Here is a 14,670-nt window from a genome sequence, read left to right as displayed (position 1 = left end):
CTAGCTAGAATCATTTATATGATACTTTAAGGTTTGCAAAATACTTTAGATATGTTATCTCATTTGACCCTTATATTAGCCCTATCAAGTAGGTGCTATTATTATCACTATTTTTCAGATGAGAAAATTGGGGATTAAAATGGTTAAGTTACATGCCAAGAGTTACACATGGTAAATATTTGAGGGAAGATTTTAATTGAAGCCTACTTGACTCCAAATCTATGCACTGCATCAATAAGAAGGCAGTTGTTGCTGGATCATAAAATATGTGGAGGGAAGTAAAGTATAAGACTGAAACACACAAAGGGATGAACTTGTGAAATACTTTAAATTCCACCCAGAATGTTTTATATTTAATCCTGGAGGTAACAGCGAACCAGGATTCATTGAGTAGGGGATGGAGCATGCCATGGCCATACAGGCACTTTAGGAAAATCACTTTGATAACTGAATAAAAAATGAATTGGATAGACAGATGCTTAGGGTATGGAAACTAACCAGAATGTTATTATAATAATTATCCAAGCAGGAGTTGATAAAAGTTTTCACCAGGGTGATGTCTGGGTGAATGGAGAGAAGGACAGGAAATGAGAAATGTTGTAAAGGAAGGAATGAAAATACTTTGTAATAGATGGGATTTGAGGAATGAGTGTGAGAGAAGAGTCAAGAATGACATAGAGATTGTAAGCCTGAAAGATTAAGAGGAGAGTGAGTTGTCTCAATAATAACAGGGAAATGAGGAAGAGTAGAGGATTCTGGGGAAAAGATAATATTTTGGTTTAAGCATGTTGTGTTTGACATGTCTATGGGACATCAAGTTTCTTAGGAGAGAAGTTACAGATCAATATACAGATTTGGGAATCATCTCTAGACAGAAGATAATTGAACCCCTGGAAGCTGATGAGACATCAATGGAGATAATATGCTAGAAGAAGTTGAAAAGGTGAAGTCAGAGCTAACTCAGTGAGTTAACATGGTCTGGATTAAAAATTAGTTAGTGGCAGAATAGATAGAGTGCTGAGTCTGGAGTCAGGAAGACTCATCTTTCTGAATTCATATCTGGCCTCAGAAACTTACTAGCTGTGCGACCCTGGACAAGCTCATTTAACTCTGTTTGCCTCAGTTTCTTGAGTTATCCTTATCCTTAAGGATATCCTTACTTATTCCTTAAGTGAGCTGGAGAAGGGAATGCAAACCATTTCACTATCTTTGTCAAGAAAACCCCAAATGGGGTCCCAAAGAGCTCAACATGACTAAAAATTACTAAACAAAGACAACAATAGAAATAAAGGAAACTAAAAAGAAAAGGAGATAGGAAGAGAATTAAGGAGAGATGTGGCATAACAATCTAAAGAGTATCCAAGAGAAGTTGGTGCTTGAATATCAAAATCTGTGTGGAGGATTGAGAAAAGAAGATTAGATCTGTCATCTAAAATATCATTGTTGTCTTTAGAAAGGTTAATCAAGCATTTCTATTTATTTTTTATTTTTATTTTTCAAAATACAAGCAAAGACAGTTTTCAACATTTACTCTTGCAAAACCTTGTGTTCAATTATTTCTCCCTCCCTTCCCTGGTCAGCAAGTAATCCATTATGGTTTTAAACCTGTGTAATTCTGTTCAGTTACCTTTTTTTTTTTTTTTTTTTTTTTTTTTTTTTAAATCTCCCTTTATATTTTAAAATGAGGTGTTTTGTTCATTGTATTTTTTCCATTTCACAGATTTTGTTTTTCAATGAATTGGTTTCTTTTTCATATCTATTTTGTAAGGAATGATATGCTTTTTCCATTTCATGAAAATCTATTTTTTAAGGAGTTTTCTTAAGATAATTTCTGTTTTCCTTTTCTATACCCTCTTGCAAAGATCTCATTTCCTTTCCCCATTTTTCTTCTAACTCTCTTTTAAGATCCTTTTTGAATTCTTCCAAGAGAGCTTTGTGAAATGGGGACCAACTCATATCACCCTTTGGGGCTTTATCTGAAGCTGATTTGCCTTTAGGATACTCAGGATTTGAGATCTGTTCTTCTCTTTCTCCATAAAAGCTGTATATGGTCAGAGTTCTTTTTGCTTTTTTGCTCATTTTTTAAAAGGTTGAGATTTGCTCTTAAGGCAAAGGGGTGACAGCCACTTTAGTTTGCCCTGGAGCCAGGGCTGCTGACTGTCTTCTGGTGCTGGCCAGGTCCCAAGTTTTTCTGTGGTTCAATTTGCCTTTTTTATTTGCTTTGGGTATCTCACAGAAAACCTGCTGAACCACTGGCTTGTAACTAGGACAGAACAACCTAAGAGCTGCAGTAACTTCCCCAGTGCACAGATGCCACAGTACCCTTGCTCCCTGCCTGAGGCTCCTTGCATTGCAGTCTGGATTTGGCAGCCTCTCCCTCTGCCTGATTGAAACAGACCTTTTTGGAAGTTCTTTCAAAGTATCTTCTGGAAATTTGTTATACTCCAAATATTTGTGGAGTACAAATATTTGTGGGATACAAATATTTGTATCATTCCAAACCAGTTCAGAAGCTTAATCTGGTGTTGGTCTAAGAGACATCAGGAGGAGCTCTGATAGAGGTGTGTCTATTCTCTGCCATCTTGGCTCCTCCCCATATGTAATTCTTTAAACATATTTCTACCTTTATCATGCTGTACAAGTAATATCAGATCAAAAGGGGAAAATGAGAAAGCAAAAACAAAACAAAACAAAAAAACCCTAACAACAAAAATGGTGAAAATACTATGTTCTGATCTACATTCAGTCTCCATAGTCTTTTCTCTGGATGTGGATGACTTTTTCCATCACAAGACTATTAGAATTGCCTTAAACATCTTATTGTTGAAAAGAACTGTCTATTACAGTTGATCATCATCACATAATCTTGTTGCTAAGTCCAATGATCTTTTGGTTCTACTTACCTCATGGCATCAGTTCATGTAAGTATTTTCAGGCTATTTCTGAAATCAGCTTGCTCATCATTTCATATAGAACAATAATCCATAATTTATTCAGGCATTCCCTAACTGATGGGCATCCCCTCATTTTCTAGTTACTTGCCACTACAAAAAGGCTACTACAAATATTTTTGCCTATGTGGTTTCTTTTCCCCCTTTTTTGGATTTCTTTAGGATATAGACTCAGTAGAGACACTGCTGGATCAAGGAGTAAAGCACTTCTAATTTTGAAAAAAGATCTAGAGGAGGTTTTTGGGAAGATGGCAGAGTTTGTTATAAAAGCCTAAGCTCTCCAGATTTCCCCCAGAAAAAAACAAAATTGTGCCTTAGGACCAATGTAGATCAGTGAAAAACAAAGACGACTTGGAGTATAATAGGGATCCTCCTGGGAATACCAAGAAGACCCAATGAAAGACTCCAGATCCAGACCAAAGTTTAACTGGTATGAAGTGAAAACATCTCCAGGATAGCTCTGAAGAAACAGTAGAAGGGGAGCCCTGGGACAAGCTGGGCAGCTGGAGCCTCAGCCACATCCATAGGAACTTTTCTCTCTTGGACTTTGTGGGGAGTCAGGCATCTAAGTCCAGGAAGACTGAGGGAATCTCTCCTGAGAATGAATGCCAGGCCCAGTGCAACAAAGAAGCAGCACACTAAGTCAGTGCAGAAGCAGTGGGGCAGACATGCTGCTGGCTGCTGGCACTTGCAAGAGTTGGGGAGCTTCTGGTTTGGAGTTCCAAGTCAGAGGGGAAAGCTGAAGTGAAGCCAGAGGCACCATCTCCCAAACTCCCTATCTAACTCTGGATTAGAGGTGCTTTCACTAAAAAGTTATCATTTAAAAAAATAAACATGCAAAGATGAAAGAATCCAAGCATAAAATTTACTATGGAAATAGGGAAGCCTGGGGTTCATCTTCAGAGGAGAACATGGAAGTAAAAATAATTTCTCCTATCTCAAAAACATTAAGTGGCTACCTGCCCAGAAAGAATTCATAGAACTCAAAAAAGACTTTAAAAATCAAATGAAAGATATGGAGGAAAAATAAATGAAAAATAACTATCCAAGAAAAGAAGATCTGGAGAAGTCAACCAACTAAAAGAATCTTAAAAAAGAAAATAATTCTTTGAAAATTAGAATTGGGCAGGGCAGCTAGGTGGGACAGTGGATAGAGCACCAGCCCTGAAGTCAGGAGGACCTGAGTTCAAATTTAGTTTCAGACACTTAACACTTCCTAGCTGGGTGACTCTGGGCAAGTCACTTAACCCCAATTGCCTCAGGGGAAAAAAAATTAGAATTGGCCAAGGGAAATTCAGTGAAGCTATCATAGACAAAGAGATCCTACACAGAAAACACATAGCAACATTAATGCTAAATTAAAAAAACCCCAGATCAAAGAGAAAATTTTACAAGAAACAGATAAACAAAACAATTCAAAAATGCCTTTGAACAAAGGCAAGTTGGTCTCTGGTTCAGAATGAGTCAGAAAAAATTGCTTCATGGGAGGATTTTTTTCATCTATGCTCATACAGAGTATTTGTATCTGACCTGTGGCAGAGCATTCCAATATCATATTGATCTGATTAGCCACAGTAGGACACACTAACTTGAATTGAACATAGTGATGTCATTTGGTACCCTTCGGGAATGAAGGATAATATCCAACCAATTTTCAACTATGAGTTCTTAGGGTATCAAGACATAGTGCTATAGGAAGTTTTGAGGAAGAGGAGATTAATGGTTCAAGTTGGTAGGATGGGGAGGAAGGCTTCATGAAAGAAATGGTACTTTAACTAAGACTTTCAAGATGAGGAGGATTTTTACCAGTGAGAGAAAGAAAAGAGAGTATATTCTAGGCTTGAAGGAATGATATGACTATGAAAAGTAAAAAAATGACTACATAAAATAAAAAAAATATCTATGTAATAGTCCATTTTGGCTGATATTATAAATGGAAGTAATGTTTTATAAGATAGGAAAGGTACAATGGAGCCATATGAATCAGTCAGTCAACAAGCAACAATATTTTTAAGTGACTATGCACTAACTACTTATTTGGGCTGCTGCTGTTTGACCTTCATTTTCAAAGAGAACTATGAAATCATGGTATGACGTGCAAATGAGTTGTATTTAATTGAGGGAGCACCATGTAAAGTCACCAGCTTCACTCTATTCTCCAACACCATCTGGATGGCCCTTGATGAAAGGGAAGACCTTGGTCTTAAAAAGCTAAGGTCTTTAATAGGTCTCAGTTTGACTAAAGCAACAGCCATACAATGATTAAGGCTAACTAAGAATTGTGGTAAATAATGACCTCTTAACTAATCACAAAACCAAAAATTCAATCTGGGAGGGGAAGATTCTATTAGGCACTGAATATACAAATATACAAAGGCAGAAATGAAAGAGGCCTCGTTTTCAAGGAACTTGCATTCTTTGGGGACAGACAATGGAGGGACTTTGAGTTTGTTGGATATTACTTTAAGTTCCAGGGGAATAGAGATTCTCTTTTGCCTTTTTGTATCCTCAATGCTTAGTATATGGCCTAGTATATGGTAGACATTTAATACATGTTTATTGATTTATTGTCTTCTAGGCACTAAAGGTTTTTGATTAAGGTAATGGCATAGTCAGATTAGTAAGAGCAATAAATTGCAAAGAGAAAAGAAGGAAAAGAGGTTAGAAGAATGCTGACTTGAATATGACTTTGTATATTATATTATACTTTGTATTTTTCAGATGCTATCGTGGCTATCAACGAGAACATTATGAAAAGTAGAAGACTGATTATTGTTTTAGCAGGGGAGCAATCAAGTTACAATTGGCTGGGAAACACATCAGAACAGCAAATAGCTATGTATAATGCTCTTGTCCAAGATGGAATTAAAATCATCCTGGTTGAACTAGAAAAAATTAAGAGCTATGGAGATATGCCAGAATCCATTAAATACCTCAAACAGAAGCATGGTGTCATTCGATGGAAAGGGGACTTGATGGAAGAATCCCCATCTGCAAAGACAAAATTCTGGAGATGTCTCCGTTACCACATGCCAGCTCAGCGGCATTGGTCTTCTTCCACAAGGGAACCTCTGGTTCTAGATTCTGCACTGAATTCTAAGACGAAATAGGACCTGGCATTTAAGCACTCAGGGAATTGTTCTGAAAGACTGAACAGATGATTGGGCTTTTTATAAGTGGAAACCGTCTGTTTGCTTTAAAAGATTTCTAGGTTGGACAGTTTGTCATGGTGACATTTCCAGTCTTGAGAGTTTTCTCTCTCTGTTTTTGTCTGTCTCTCTCTGACTCTGTCTCTGTCTCTCTCTTTGTGTGTGTCTCTTTGTCTGTCTCTATCTCTCTGTCTCTGTATGTGAGTGTGTGTGTGTTTCCACTGTGTAGTTACTTGGAATTTTGTTTCAGTGTTAAGAGTAGCTCATACATGATCAAATCATTAATAGCAAAGGACCTTGGGTCAAGGATGAATGAGGAGAACAATGAGGTGAAGAAATAGTAAAGGGGAAGAGAGAAGGAAATGCATCTTTCTTTTAAAATCAGCACTATGAAACACACAAATAAATAAAAGATAAGAAAGATGATATGAAACAACTGAGGATGGATTTAGAAATTAATAACTGTCTAGGAAAGGTAGCTGGCAAACTTGATCTTGAATCTTTCCTTCAGAGAGCAATGCAGCTAGAAAATTTCTCCCAAAACTGATTTTTTTAAGCTTTGAGAAATGGAATTTCATAACTATCTTTGTATTCTTTTTGTACTTGCTGTATAAATGTACATTTGCTGCCACCTGTCAGTTTCTAAAGAAACATTAAGAATTTTATTTTGAAGCCTTTAATTATAGTGGTGAAAACAATTCTCTGGGATTGCAAATTCGAAAATAGGAGGGGGGGAGAGCAAGAAATGAGTGTCATTTATTTTGGGATTAAGATTTCACTGAAGCACATAACAGTTTTTTAGGTGCTGGTCTCAAAGGAAATAAAAATAAAAGCATATTTTAGAGAAATCTATATTTCTTCTTATAAGATTATATTTATACAGATTTTAGAAAGGACTCTCAGATGACTTCAGGTAACAAATGTTTATTACAATACAGTGGTACAGTACTTGTGATAGTGCCACATATAAAAAAAAAAAAGAAAAGAAGTGCCTTACAATAAGTTTTATTTATAATGTTCTGCTAATTAGGTTTGTTAGGATTCTTGGGAATATGAGAGTCACTTCTAAAAGATTTTGGTTTTAACTTAGAAATAATAGTGTAATAGAAATAAAGAGGTGAAGAAAATTATTAAGAAAAAATGAACACAAGATTTCTAAGAAAAAGTGAGAAGTGCAACTGAAGAAGAACTTACACAAGAAGATTTAATTACATTAGTTTCTCAGAGAGGAAAATTTAAATTTTTCATTCTGGATGAACTCCTTCTGCCTTTTTTTTTTTTTTTTTTTTTTTTTTTTTTGCTTTTTAATAAACACATTAGTTGTTTTTTTTTTTTTTTTTTTTTTCTGGTTGCCTCAGAAGGCTATACCCCCCATTACATATCAAATTACTGAGATTTTAAAAATTGTACTTTTAGTTACAATGCTGACAGTTTTAGTAAAAAAAAAAAAAAGTTGTGGCAAATGCAGCAAGGCAACATCATTGAGAGATGTCAGAACTGTCCTCCTTATCATTCTTCAGAAAGAAAAGCATTGAGCCATTTTTTGATAAACAATATTGTTTATATGTTTTATTATAAAAGCATGTTTGTTCACTTGTTTGTATAACTTCAACAGATGCTAAATATTTTTATGTATTAAAACACAAAGTTCTTGATTTGCAACAAAATTTTTGATTGGTTCCAATCTAATGTATTTGTTTTCCAATAAATTTGTCATAAACTTGTATCTTTATTAAGAAATCTGATGGTTAATATTATCTAAAAGTGCGTTTCTTTCCTCACCTATCTCTCTACCTTAAGTTCACACTTCCAGGCTTGAGCTATAAAATAGAACTCCAAAAGTTTGGCTAAACTAAGAGTTTACACAAATGATTAAAATGGATGTGTGCAAATCAATGAGTTATGAAAAAATTGAGTTTTAAAGTTAGATTGCTCTTTTTGCTGAAGGTTGTTTTGTTATTTTCTTTTTTGAGGGGGAATGGGGACATTTCTAGCCTCTTTGTATCTTTACTATATAAAGAGAGTCAAATGGTAAGCTTTAAAACAATGACATCCCATCCATTTGGGACTGATCCCTCGGAAAGAGGGCTGGATTTGGGGACAAAATACCTAGCTTTTTATTTCCTTTGTGTCTATTATCAAATGAAGCTTGTTGATTTTTCTTCTCTAACAATTCCTGCATATGTCCTCTTTTCCCCTCACATATGGCAAACTCCCTGGTGCAGCCCTTTATTACCCTGTGCCTGGATTATTACAATAGCCTCCTGGTTGGTTCACTTATCACAAATGTCTCTCTTCTCAAATCCATCCTTTCCTCAGATGTCAAAAATCTTTCTAGAGAAAATATCTGACTATGTTACTCCCTACTCAATATATTCCAAGGCCTCCAGAATCCAAGATCACCTTCAGGATCAAATAAAAAATTTGGAGTCAGTCAAAGAAAGCCTTTCATAACCTGTGGTCCCTTCTTATCTTTTCAGTCCTCTTACATCTTATAGCTACCCTACCTCTCCCCATCCACTCCACATATTCTGTGATTTAATGATACTAGCCTCCTTTGCTGTTTCTAAACAAGCAACAACAATTAACAAATAGAACAATTAGTCTTACATTCATAAAGCCTTATGTACCAAGCACTATGCTAAACATTTCATAATTTTTGCCTCATATTATCCATATGATCTTCATCTACCTTGGGAGATAGGTTGCAATTATCTCTACTTTATAGATGAGGAAACTGAGGCAGACAGAGGTTAAGTGATTTTCCCAGGGTTATAAAGATAGTAACACTCCAACTTCTAAATAAGAATTTTTGCTGGCTATCTCTCATGCCTCTAAGGCTTTCCTTCCTCATTTCTTCCTCCTGGATTTCTTGACTTCTTTCATATCCTAGCTAAAATCCTACCTCCTATAGGAAATCTGTTTTGATCCATCTTAATATTTCATATTTATCCTGCACATAGCTTACTAGTACATCACTGTTGAATCCCCAATTAGATTGTGCTCTTCAGAGTGGATGCTCATTTTTTCCCCTCTCCTTTGTATTCCTAGCACTTAGGACAATGCCTGGAACTTCAATGTTTAGTGACTCACTGACTCAGAGTCTCAAGTTTTCTCATCTGTAAAATGGCTTGGACTAGAAGTTTTAAAGTTCCTTCTAGTTATAAATTTATGATCATATGAACTCAAATTCACTCATTAACCTAACAAAATCAAAAAATCTGAACAGCCTTTAAGGAGTCAAACAGGATCATAGAGTTAGGTCTGGAAGGAACCTTTACAGGACATCTAGTTTCCTCTAAGCAGTCAAAGTTTCTTCATTTTAAAGGGATCTTAGTCTAGTTCACACATAAATTGAAAATTTTGGGTTTTGACCTGAAAGATTTGGCTCCAAATAAAAATACCCTTTCTACTATAAAATATCTCATGTAGCCCTGTTACTATTATCAAAACAAAATGAATAAGCAAAAATTTTGATCACTTGCATTCAAAGCTTGAAAAAGATGGGAAGTAGGAAATAGGAAAAAGAAAGAAGAGGAGATGTTACAGGTAGGCATATTGATTGCTGTGGAAAAGGAGAGCTAGTATGTAGAAGTGGAGGACTGAAAAGCAATAAAACAAGATAAAAGAGCCTAAGCACAGTCATTTGGGATCATTTATCACTATATTCTAGCATTGCAAATAATATCATAATATTAATTCCCAGTCATTAAGAAAATAGCTAGATGATCCAGTGGATAGAGCACTGGTCCTAAAGTTAAGAGAATTTGAGTTCAAATCTGAACTCAAACACTTAACATTTACTAGCTGGGACAAGTCAATTAACCCCAATCATCTTGGCAAAAGAAAGAAAGAAAATTAGCAAACTTTAATAAAAGGGCTATTCTGTGTTAGGCACTGTGGTAAGTGCAGGGAACTTAAATATTAAAATGCCAGTAGTTCTACTGTTAAGGAGCATGCAGTCTAATGAAAAGAAAATTATGTGCAGTAGAATTAAGGGATAATGGGGCAGCTGGGAAGTACAGTGGATAGAGTAACCAGCTCTGGAGTCAGTAGGAACTGAGTTCAAATATGGCCTCAAACACTAACATTTACAAGCTATGTGACCTTGGGCAAGTCAATTAACCTTGATTGCCATAAAAAAAGAATTAAGGGACAAGAGAACTTCTAGGGGCAAAATCAAGATGACCGAGTAGAGAAAGCACACAGATTAGCTCTCCCAACATTCTCTGAAACAACTTTTTAAAAAGGCCTCAAATTAAATTCTGGAGTGGGAGAGACAAATTCAGAGTGAGAGATTCTTTCAGTTCAAATAGACTTAGGAGATCAGAAAGAAAGATTTGTGTGGGTGTGGGTGTGGTGGCTCACATGAAACCAACAGGAATGAAAGACCAGAGACCTTTGGGAATTCTCAAGTATGAAATGGTAAGGGGACCAGACAACTGCTTAGAAAAAGATTATAGCCATGCTAGCATAAGGATGCAGGACCAGATGCTATTTGTCAACTCTTATTTCCTGGGTTATAGTTCAATGTGAAGTAGAGTGCTTTTAGTCAAAAGGGACCCTGAGGAACAGTAATGAATGTAATCCTAAGGAATCAATGGTCCTTCCTGGGTAAGAATCAGAATGCAGGCTAAGAAAGAAATAATCACACTTCTCACCAGATGACACCTTGGAGGTACACAAAACTTCCTACTCTCTAGCACTCTCTCTGAAAACAGCACAAAAAAGCCTAAAGCTTGAGACTGTGCTCTTCCTCCTCACCCCCATCTCCATGATAGGAACAGAGTCCAACCTCAACATAAAGTTCAAAATTAAAATCAAGAAATAGAGTGGAAAAATGAACAAACAACAAATAAAGAACCAGACCATAAACAGCTACTATGATAACAGGGAAAATCAAGATACAAACTGAGAAGAAAACAATCAAGTCAAAACAACTACAAACAAAACTTCAAAGGAAACAAAAGTAAATCAGAGAGAAGCCCAACAAAATTTTTGGAAGAATTAAAAAATTTCCAAAATCAAACAAGAGTGACAAGAAAATTTAGGCAAAAGAATAAAATTATGAAAAGACAACTAACAGCTTAGTAAAAAAAGCACAAATATGCTGAAGAAAATAAATTCTCAAATGACAGGATTGGCCAAATGGAAAATAAGGTATAGAAATTTCATTGAAGAAAATAATTTCTTAAAATTAGAATTGGGCAAGGAAAAGCTAATGACTTCATGGGACATCAAGAAACAATCAAGCAAAATAAAAGAATATATTTTAAAAGTAGAAGAAAATGTGAAATAATTCAGAAGGGGGAAAATGACGTGTCAAATAGATCAAGGATAGATAATTTATGAATTATTGGACTGCCTGAAAGCCATAATCAAAAAAAGTCTGGACATCATTATTTCAAGAAATCATCAGGAAAAATAATACTTACATCTCAACCGCAACAATGATATTTTGAGAACATAATTAAAAATCTTGAATAAAGGATTATCCCTTAAAAATGAGATGTATGGGCACGTAGGGCTCAAGCAATTAAAAATTACAATCATATAGACCAATTGGAATGAGTGAATCCTTAACCACTGTTTTCATGCCTGGGGAAAAAGGGGGTTTTTGCCCCCAAATTATTTAATAAAATATAATTGGAGGAAGAATAAAATTCTAGAATTAATCACTCCTCCCAATTTTTTGTAAAGAATTTAGGTACCATTAAGATCATTTTTTTTGACTATTTGAAGAAATTCATCTATAATGGTCTTTCCCCTGTGCCTCAGAATGATATATCCTCAAGGTTTCTTCTATCTCTAAGATTCTACTCTTTCTGAGATAAAATTCTTCAGTCTAGAACATCAGTTTAAATGAATTAATTTCTCTTTTACCAAAATCTGATTACTTTATCACATATGGAATATATTTTTACTAGCAAAGGAAAGTCCCATTAAACAAGACAAACTTGTTCACCCTGTCTGCATGTCTAATGCTAAAATGAATAGTTATTAAACCAGTTATTAAACCTGTTAAACCTGTGTAGCATTATAGAATTCAGCGGATTTTTTGAAGGCCTAGAACATAGTTGCTGAGAATGTTGATGAATTTATTTAATAAAAAATTCACCAGATTTTTCTTAATGGAATCATAAAGTTAGAGAAACAATCCAAAAACAACATTACCTGTGAACCTGGATAGAACTATATATAAAGAATTTGCAGAAGTTTATAATTTTTCTATTCTTAAATATTTTCTGAGAATAAGATTCCTCCACAAATTTTCTTAATAATACAACTCTCACTGAGTTCATTGACTTAATTATACCTTCTAACCTTTATTTTAGATTATTAATTTCACCCAATAATACTTCTACCTCCTCTCTCCAAATTTGTAATAATTTCTTTTTCCCATTTTTTCAAGAGTTATAACAGTAATAACTATGATTTATAAAGTGCTTTAATGTTTGTAAAAAGGTCTTTACAATTATCATCTCATTTAATCCTCACAATAACTCTGTGTGGTATGCAACTATTATTTTTTACATTTTTACAAATGAATGAACTGAGTTGAAAGATGTTTTTTGACTTTCCCAAAGACACACTAGGAAGCAGCTAGATGAGTTAGTGGATAAAGTCATGGAGTCAGGAAGAGCTGAGTTCAAATCCAATCTTAGACATTTAACTAGCTATGTGATCCTAGCCAGATCACTTACCCCGTTTGCCTCAGTTTCTTCATCTATAAATTGAACTGAAGAAGGAAATGTCAAATCATTCCTGTATCTCTGCCAAGAAAATCCAAAATGGAGTCACCAAAAGTCAGACAGAATGGGAATGAGTGAATTACAACTACCTGATATTGTCACTCTACTATGTCACTCAGCTGCTGCTTGTATCCCTAGTGCTTGGAACATAGTTGGCATTTAATAAATTCTCTTTCATTTTAACATGATAAAAACAAGGAAACAAACAAAAAAGTCTGATGTATCCTCTTTCAAATCTGTTTCAATACTATGTACTTTTTTTTTTCAAAGTTTGATATTGTTTTGTTTCCATTATATAGATGTAATCAATAAGTATCTCTTTTGATTCTGCTGATTTTGTTTTATATGACTTCCTAAAGTTTTTCCAGGTTTGCTTGGTTATAAAATTTATATTTGGAAAGTGTTATAAATTCCATTGCATTAATATACCATATTTCATTCAATCAGTTTCCAATATTTAGATGTATAAGTAGATTGTTTTCAGTAGTAAGTATATTTGTGTTTATTGTTTTCAGTAATAAATGTATGTGTGTTTATTGTTTTTATAATTAAAGTTGGACCATTTCTATGCAACAAGATATATTTTTCTTCAAATGATATCTTTTACCAGAGAGCCTCATAAAATCAGTGGATGAAAAGGTATGATCATTTTTGTTACTCTTATTAAATATTCCCAGGACAATGTCCAAAATTTGTAAACTAATCTGTTATAGCACAAAGAATGTGTTCCCAAATTCTCATAGTTCTGCCAAAATGCCAAAATAGAATTCCTCCCCCCCACCAATTTATAGAATATAATGCAGTATCTTAAAGTTGTCATAAATTGCCAAATAATTCAAAACTTCATTAATAATTGGCATATTCTGGGGGAGTAGAGCCAAGATGGCAGAGAGGAGACATGTCTTACCTGAAGTCTTTCTCATGTCCCTCAGAACCAATACCAAATCAAGCCTCTGACCTGATTTAGAAGTGACAGAATCCACAAATATTTGGAGTGTAAAAAATTTCCAGCAGAAGAAAATGGAAGTAAAATGAGGTAAATTACATCTTATGAAGAGGAAAAATAGAACTTTTATAATTGAGGGGAAAGAGAATGTCAGATATATTTGGCTTCACAGAGAAACTTGTCTCACCCCATAGAACAGTGGGAGGAGAAAAGGAAAGAAAAAGGGGAACTTAATAAAAGGGAAAATAGAAGTAGTGGGGGAAAGATAAGAAAGGGGAAGGGGCTGCAAAGAGGGAGGGCTGTTTGAGGGAAGCGGTGGTCAGAAGCAAAATACTGGGGAGGAGGGAAAGAGGTAAAGGAAAGAGAAAATCATAATTTGGGAAAATAAGATGGTGGGAAATACAGAATTAGTCATTTTAACTGTGAATGTGAATGGGATGAACTCACCCATAAAACGGAAGCAGATAGCAAACAGGATTAAAAACTAGAATCCTATAATATGCTGTTTGTGAGAAACACATTTAAAGCAGAATGATACATACAGAGTAAAGTAAAAGGAACACATTTAAAGCAGAGTGATACATACAAAGTAAAGGTAAAAGGATGGAACAGAATCTATTATGTTTCAAGTGAAATAAAAAAAGGGGTAGTGATCCTGATCTCAGATCAAGCAAAAGCAGAAATTGATCTAATTAAAAGAGATAAGGAAGGAAAGTATATTTTGCTAAAGGGCACCATAGATAATGAAGTAATAATATGTATCTTGATATTTTATATATACATATATATAATATCAAGATATGTATTTACACCAAGTGGTTTAGCATCCAAATTTCTAGAGGACCTGAAAGAAGAAATAAACAGAAAAACTA

General features: G+C 34.7%; 1 protein-coding gene across 15 annotated transcripts in view; it reads left to right on the top strand.

The window, feature by feature from the left end:
* Positions 1 to 7,227, top strand: part of IL1R1 (interleukin 1 receptor type 1) — a 73,994-nt gene extending 66,767 nt beyond the window's left edge. For all 15 annotated transcript variants that reach the window (XM_074299740.1, XM_074299743.1, XM_074299735.1 and 12 more), the window contains one exon: positions 5,673 to 7,227. In XM_074299740.1, coding sequence (XP_074155841.1) covers positions 5,673 to 6,061 — 389 coding nt within the window. In that variant the 3' untranslated portion in view covers positions 6,062 to 7,227. The remainder of the gene's footprint in view (positions 1 to 5,672) is intronic.
* Positions 7,228 to 14,670: the final 7,443 nt, after the last annotated feature.

Source organism: Sminthopsis crassicaudata, chromosome 3 (genome assembly GCF_048593235.1).
Source record: "Sminthopsis crassicaudata isolate SCR6 chromosome 3, ASM4859323v1, whole genome shotgun sequence".
NCBI lineage: Eukaryota > Metazoa > Chordata > Mammalia > Dasyuromorphia > Dasyuridae > Sminthopsis > Sminthopsis crassicaudata.
The sequence above is the reverse complement of the archived record's forward strand: the minus strand, read 5'-3'. Positions and strand labels throughout refer to the sequence as shown.